Source organism: Hydractinia symbiolongicarpus, chromosome 2, assembly GCF_029227915.1.
Source record: "Hydractinia symbiolongicarpus strain clone_291-10 chromosome 2, HSymV2.1, whole genome shotgun sequence".
NCBI lineage: Eukaryota > Metazoa > Cnidaria > Hydrozoa > Anthoathecata > Hydractiniidae > Hydractinia > Hydractinia symbiolongicarpus.
In genome coordinates this window covers 24817177-24824984 of record NC_079876.1, presented here as the reverse complement: position 1 = coordinate 24824984, position 7808 = coordinate 24817177, and the positions used below count along the sequence as shown (strand labels likewise).

At 34.6% G+C, this 7808-nt stretch overlaps 1 protein-coding gene across 1 annotated transcript; it reads left to right on the top strand.

Annotated features, from left to right (window-relative positions):
* Positions 1 to 224: 224 nt before the first annotated feature.
* LOC130630316 (kelch-like protein 18) lies at positions 225 to 5419 on the top strand. The gene is made up of 6 exons (XM_057443774.1): positions 225 to 1326; positions 1794 to 1940; positions 2114 to 2230; positions 2777 to 2953; positions 3912 to 4037; positions 4365 to 5419. Exons 1-6 carry the CDS (start codon positions 270 to 272, stop codon positions 4649 to 4651), a joined length of 1911 nt encoding a protein of 636 aa, XP_057299757.1. The 5' UTR covers positions 225 to 269; the 3' UTR covers positions 4652 to 5419.
* The last annotated feature ends 2389 nt before the right edge of the window (positions 5420 to 7808 follow it).

Here is a 7808-nt window from a genome sequence, read left to right as displayed (position 1 = left end):
CTGCAAATGTTGCACAACAATTACAATTTTTCAATGCAAACCAAGCTTAAGAAAATAACATTACCAATTAGGATAGTAAGAAAAAGTAGGAATAAGAATGAAGAAAAAGATAATGAATAATGGAGTTGCTCTAAAGTGTTCTGTTTATGCAACTTTCCTAGCACTCTGTGGATTGACCTGTTTCCATTTGATTTTGGGTTTATATACTCTTCAAGTTTATAAAAAAGCAGTCTTGTATACTTTTAGGCTATCAAAGTGTTTACTAAACAATGAATGAAAGAAAACGGCAGCCTTCACCCGAGCTGGATATTTCGCAGAAAAGACCTCGCTCGTGTAATTCTTTCGGAGCATCACCAGCATCACCATCACCTCTGAAATCTCCTGTATCAGAAAAAAGGTTCTGCAAAGTGGAGATAGGATTTTCTGAGGAGCGATGTGCTTCGTCTACTTCGTTTGAGAGCAGCTCTGAAGGCATTACATATTGTTCTGAGATGATGAGAACAATGCATGAACTTCGTGAAGCTAATATTTTATGCGATGTGACTATCTGTGTGGAGGGTAAAACATTTCCAGCCCATCGTGCTATTTTGGCTGCTTCTTCTCCATACTTTAAAGCTTTATTTTCAAGCAGTCTAACTGAAACAGACAGAGAATCCAAACCAGTCGTATTAACAGATATTAGCGCTGACTGTGTGGAGAAGTTACTGTTGTATATTTATACAGGTGAAATTGAATTAACCAAAGACAACATTAAGTCTATTATTGCAGCAGCTAACTATTTACTTATATCCAGTTTGAAAGATAGATGTACTAAATTTTTAAAAAAGATGCTTACGCCAGCAAATTGTTTGAGCATTGAATCAACCGCAGAACAATATGATTGTGGGTGGTTGCGAACAACGGCTACCAATTATATCCAAGAACATTTTGTGACTATATCTACTACCGAGGAGTTCCTAACCTTAAGTAGTGAAAGGTTAATTGAGTTTGTGTCAAGTGATGACACAAAAATTGACTGTGAGGAGCAAATATTCGAAGCCATTATGAAGTGGGTTAAACATGATGAAGAAAATCGTCAAAAACACTTTAAAGATCTTGTTTCTTATGTTCGATTTCCTTTGATCTCGCCTTATTATTTAATGGACCATGTTGAGTCTGAAGAGCTTGTTCGCAGTACGCCTGATTGTATTTCACTGCTCTTAGAAGCAAAAAACTATCATATGCTACCTGATAGAAGATGGCAACTGAAAAGTACAAGAACAACGCCAAGAAAATCAATGGGCATTGTTAATGGCATTATATCTGTTGGTGGAATTCAAGGTCCATGTGTGTATTCTTTAATTTTAATTTTTTATCGTTTCTTGTTTCTCAAAATTTTTAAAGCCAATTTTCTTTCCATTTTTTTCCTCAATTTTTTCAAGTATTTTCAAAACTCCTCACATCTCCTTCAAACGTAGCTTTTTACCAAATTTTCCTCGAATCTCCTAAATTTTAGTTAAACGGTCTATTTCAGATTGGTACGTTTTTATTTTAAAAAATCCTGCTTAGATGCAGCAATAATTTGTCCTTTACACATGGTGATGCTTTTAAGATCTCCTAAAATATTCTCATTTTAGTTGGAAAAAATATTAAAATCTCCTCCATTCCTTTATGAAAATACTGTCATTCTAAAAAAATGTCGATAATTCTCACCAAAAGTCCTAAATCTCCTTTACATTGGACTCTTTAAAGAGATTGGCAACCCTGTCTCAATATTTTTACTCTATTCATTGAATTTATTTTTTCTTGCTTAGCTTCATCAGTAGTGGCGTCAACTGCATGCTACTTGTTATGCAACAATCGTTGGTTTGTTTTGGCAAAAATGCAAACACCTCGCTGTCGGCACGGATTGGCTGTAACAGGAGAGTTTGTGTATGCTGCGGGAGGACAGTACAGAGAAGGTGCGTTATAGTTAACATTGTCTTTATTTTTTGCTAAAAATGGTTGCACTAAGCTAACTAATGTTTTAAAATATTTTCGAAACATGTTTTAACATGAATTTAAACTCTCGTTTTTTGTAGTTATTGCAAACTGTTAAATAGATTATGTAACACAATGCTAACTTTTCTATTAGGAGCCGCACAGAGTTCTTTGTCACACGTTGAACGGTACGATCCCAAAACAAATACATGGAGCAGTGTTGCACATATGTTAACACGGAGGAGTTTACTAAATGTTGTTGCGTTAGAAGGTAGGGTGAAGTGTCGATGCTGATTTTGAATCACAGCTTTGTATGGAAGTAGATTAGATAGCTTGTTTACTCGTTGTTAAGATCTGTTATAATCATTGATCGGGGTGGTAGAGAAGCCCTTGTGTGAAATTATTGATTATACCTATGAAGTATTACTGGCAGCACAAACTTCTGAAAATTTGATCAACCTTTAAATACTTAGGGGAAGAAAGTGTTTGCGGAAGAAACTTTTGCGACTTTTGTGATTTCTGGAAAGTTCGTGTTTCCCTAAAAATGTTTCTGATAAAAATGGTTTCAGAGAATTTCGCTTTTATAACACAAAATAAGTCAAAGAAAAATTGTGTAACTGCGAAAGTTTTTCCCGCCAAAAGCAAAAATTTGCGCTAAAGCTGAACTGCTGAAGTTTTTTCCTTAAAGTAACAGTTCTTCTTGTTTTCTTCTTGCTTTCCTCTCTGCTTAGACTAATACAAATCTCATTATGGACTTTGAAACTGTTTTTTTTTTTGTTCTTTGACTGACGTCTTTCATTTCACTGGCCACATTTAGGTAACTTATATGCTGTCGGAGGCTGCGATGAAAACAATATGCGATTAAACTCTGTGGAGAAGTACAACCCTTCTACAGATAGTTGGACATTCATACCTAGCATGTCAGCTTGCAGAAGCAGTCCATGTGTTGTTGCAGACAAATTTCTTTATGTCATTGGCGGAGTGAGCTATGTTGGTAGGTCCTGCCTATCTTTAGTTTGTGTTGTTTTCTTGCTTTCTTGTTTCTCGTTTGTTTATTTGTTTACTTGTCTGTGTGTGTGTGTTTGTTTTTTGTTTGTTCGTCTGTTTACCTGTGTCTGTCTGTTTACTTGATTGTTTATTTGCGTGTTTGTTTTGTCTTGCTTTGTTTTATTTGTTTGTTTTTTCTTGTTTTATGTTGTTTGTTTTTTTTAATTCTGAGAATGTTTCTCGTCGCAAATAACCCTGTCACGCTGATTAAAATTTTTAATCAATTTTTTTTGACGTCTCTTTTTAGTACTTACCTTATCGGAAAAAACTTTGTCGGACTAAATTTTCGTCACCTCCAGAAATTTTCGTCACTTTTGTCGGACGAAAATTTGGTACATTTTGGATTTTTCTTTTTTCTTATTAAAACTTGAATCAGCTAATATAAGGCAAGAAAGATTTTAATTCTGGAGGGGAATTATTAGATCAAAAAAAGCATTCCAAGTCAGTGAGATTTTAGTCCTGGCCATGAATAACCAGTTGGCTGCCTATAAAATTCTATCAACAGAGTGTAACTATATGAGTTTTAAGATATAATATGTAAATTTTTATAATATTAGAAAACCAAAGAAAAATTTCGTCACTTTTATCCGACAAAGTTTTGTCCGACAAAGTTTTGTCCGACAAGGTATTTACTTACCTATGATGAGCATACTAAATATAAGCTTTATTGAAATAAAGAGTAAAATTTTGTTATAGTGTCTGGCAAATAAAACTGACTTTATGAGGCCTATACTATTTCATGTTATATTCAGTTGAAAGTAGGTGATATGGAAGTAGAAATTAAAATTGTAAGGAAGATTCCATACTTCTTTCTTCCTTTATTAGGACATTAATAAACTTATATACTCGTTTCAGTTAGGAAGTTTTAGAGATTAAATTCTTAGTTGTTGTTTTGTCCTTTGCAGGTATGGCCTTAAACAGTGCTTCTAAATACGATCCTCACACGAACAGGTGGCACAACATTGCGTCAATGAATTGCAGTCGAGCGAGTGCGTGTTGTGGCGTTGTGAATGGAAAAATATATGTCATAGGTACGACTTTGCTGGCAGACTAACTTTAATGTAATTTATTAATTCGAGTTTCTGTGATTATGCGATTACTGGTGCTATTTGAAGCCACCCAATCTAAGCTTCTACTCTGCGCTAAGAACCTATTGTGTTTTATTGAGATGAAAATCCAAAACGGACATCGGGTTTAGAAAAAGAAATCCTTGCGGCACAGAAAAATGTTTGAATTTCCTCAAATGGAAAATATTTCTCACTCCTGATTGTAATAAGTTTAGCACCCAGGCATCATCCGGCAAGTCAATTTAGCAAATTTGGTCTCACCTTTGCTAACGTATTTTATTGTGTGTTTAGGAGGTTGGGACGGTACCACACATTTAAATTCTGGTGAAGTTTACAATCCCGAAACTGATAAATGGTCGTTTATAGCGCCTGCAAGTACGTCACGTTGGGATGCCGGTGTTGCTGTTGATGGTGACAAAATTTTTGTCGTCGGTGGCTGCGATAGAAACGCCGTTTGTACCATACAAACAGAATGTTACAACACGGAAACAGATAGTTGGAGTCAAGTGGCGAATTTGCCGGTAGCGACACATGGACTTAAATGCTGTACTATACAGCTGCCGAGCAAGTTTGTGTGAAATCTTATGAACGAGCTCTTTTTTGGCTGCCGTTAGGTTTTTATGTTTCTTCTTAATGTTGATGATGCAGAAAAAATACTGCTATTATATTTTGTCTATAGAATTTATATTTTTTTTCTTTTTTAAAAATAATTTAATTTGTACATTTTATTGTGTAAAAAGTATTATTCTTATAAAAACTTTAAATCAGTGTGTGTTGTCAGACTAAATAATGTAACGTTGCATTCATTAAGCAAGTGATTGCATCTACAAAATTTTTGCGTCATCGCGGAAAATTGTTTGAACATTATTTTAAAGGATAAGATCTTGAAGCAGAATTTTACAATCTTGTGGATTATAATTTTTAATCACCCGTAGCGGTTTTTTAAGACTTAACGTGTTTTTTAATCCTCATTGAGAAAGAGCCCAGGCAATAATTCATTGGTCAATAAGAGCAACCAATGAGATTTTCTTGTAAAAACTAGGCAACCAACCAGAGTCGTTGTAAAAAAGAATAACCAATCAAAGTCGTCGTAAAAGTTAGAGCAACCAATCAGGTTTAAGTATTTATGAAACTCCTCTGAAGAGCTCCCCAAAAACGTACTCGTGAATAAATCAATATGGACGACGAAGCGAGCTCTAATGCCTATTTGTGCTCGGTAATACGTTTTAAAAATAAACTGTTTTTAAATGCTTTGTAATCGTCTCGTTAGTTTTAATCGCAGTAATTACGATTTTTATGTTTATTAATTGTTGTTATGGTTATAAGATTAAAGCCACGTCACTTAATGTCTAATTGTAGCTCTCGCCCTCATTATAGATTTTATAATTTATTTGTGAAATAACAACACCGCAAGCTGTAATGATGTAAGGATTCACTTTTTACAAGCATAGTATTAGATGCCAATTAATTTCTAATTCGCTTCGCTTAAACGAAATTACCCCTCATTTATTTTGAGTTATTTTGATATCAAAAAGGGCAAAATCCTTGGGGACGAGGGTGGCAACAAAACAACATTGAAAACAATAATTCGACACTAATAAAACGCAACAAATAGCTCACACAGACATTTTTGATAAACAAACGTAAGAAACTGAGGCATAGAGTAGACAACCCTTTGTGCGTTTGAATTTCTCAGTTTGGCCAGCTTTCCACATGTGTTATGAGATAACAGAGAAAAAAAGCAAGTCCGAAAATTGAATTCATTAAGTCAAATGATCTTAATCAGATCTAGATTTCTAAGATCTATATTGGCAATTGCTTGTGCCGCGTTTTGTAATAAACGGCTCATTCTATAACACCCACCGCTTTATAAAAAAACCCAACTCAATTTGTAACACAGCTACAAACGTCATGTTGATATCGAATGTTCTAGAGACTCTGGTGTTGAAACTGATGCTGTTCGAAAAATTCCTGGTAAAATCTAGTATCCTAGTGATGCTAATGATCATTCATTGAGTTTTAATATTCTGGTAAAGTAAAATGCTTTTGTAATTCTGGCAGTTTTAATTGTTCTAGTGCGTATACTTGTGATGGTAATATAATATAACTGCTTTGCCGGTCCATATCCTTTCAATCCCGCTATGTACTTTTAACTCGGACAATACTGCCTAATGATAACCACCAAAGCAGTTAATAATCAGGCCCGTAAAATGGAGAGGACATTGTTTTTACGTCGCCGAATGCTCTTAAATTTGAAAAATTTTCTAACTTTCTTGTCTAACCATACACTAACACTTGCCATAAAAAGTGTAATGGAAAGAACAATTTTTTTTTCAATGTTAATGACAACTAATTTTAGTAGAAATTTTAATTTCACTAGGACATTCATGATTCCATCAGAAATAACAGAACGATTGGTTCCAATCCAACGCCAGAATGACCAGGACATTTGATTTCATCAGGACACACATCTAAACGTAAATTTATTACAAAAATGAGCTGTTTTTATTACAAAACGCGTCAGCCTTTTTCTTACCTAATGAGTCGGTATTCTTTTGTATTACAAATGCAGCGGGTCTTACATAATAAGCCGTTTACAAAAAAAACCAGTCAACAATTGCGTAGGCAACATTTATATTGCGCAAGTTCCGCTTATCCCTGTATAGCGGAGCGAGCCATAGCTATTAACGCCTGGAAGCGCCCAGCAAATTCTATGAAAATTGAGGTTTTGCTTGCATCAGCAACAATTAAGCACCGTTTAAGATTTTAAGATCTAACATGTGACCAATTAACTTGTAGACCTTTAATCTCTTGTTTAAATACTGACAACCTCAAAGTTTGCATATTTATTGGCGTAGAAAGGGCACACGTTGCTTCTAGTGACATTTTCCAAAATTTGTCTCCTACGACCTCCTTTTGTAAGCACATTGAATCGCCGTTTCACGGTCAAACTCTCACAGCAGAAGCTTTGAATAAACAAGAACTGCAAGTATCTGAATTAAAGGAAAGCTAAATTAGCAAAAAATTACCTAAAAAAACACAATATACACAATATATACAATACAGGTTTTAAAGTTAGAAAACAAAGATTCTGTAAAAAATGCAGCCCCTGTTTATGAAGAGGAGACAGCATGTACGGCGTGTTTTCCCTCAAATCATAATGGCACCCTTAAAAATACGAATCTGTAATTTATTTAAAAGTATCACGTAACATTCGCTGACTAGATAAATAGTCCATTTAGGCAATTTATTAGGCTATTAACATGTCGCAACATCTTATAGCTTAAAAGATTTTAACAAACTTGAATTGAAAATTTGTCAATCATTCCTACGGACAGGTTTACACTCAATATTGTTTAAGCCATGTATTGGCCAGTACACAGATTATTTGTTATTGCAGCCGCCATTATGACCTAGGTGAGCATGCTGTTGATATGGTAAAACCTTCAAAAATGTATCATTTAAGAATAAGACCTATATATATACTGTTTAATCTTCGCCAATTGGCTACATTTTAAAGTGCATCTTCCTCTAGCACACGCCTTTATGCGCATTTCGAATAACTAATGCGCATGCGCTACGACTTAACCTCCAGAACCGTCAGAAAAACATTTTTCGACTAACTGGCGAACTGACGGCAAATAATATTCCGAGTACAAAAGCGTTATTTTTTGCAAAAGTAACTAACATCAACGTAGTATTATTTCATGCAATCCAATTATTTTAATTCACGCG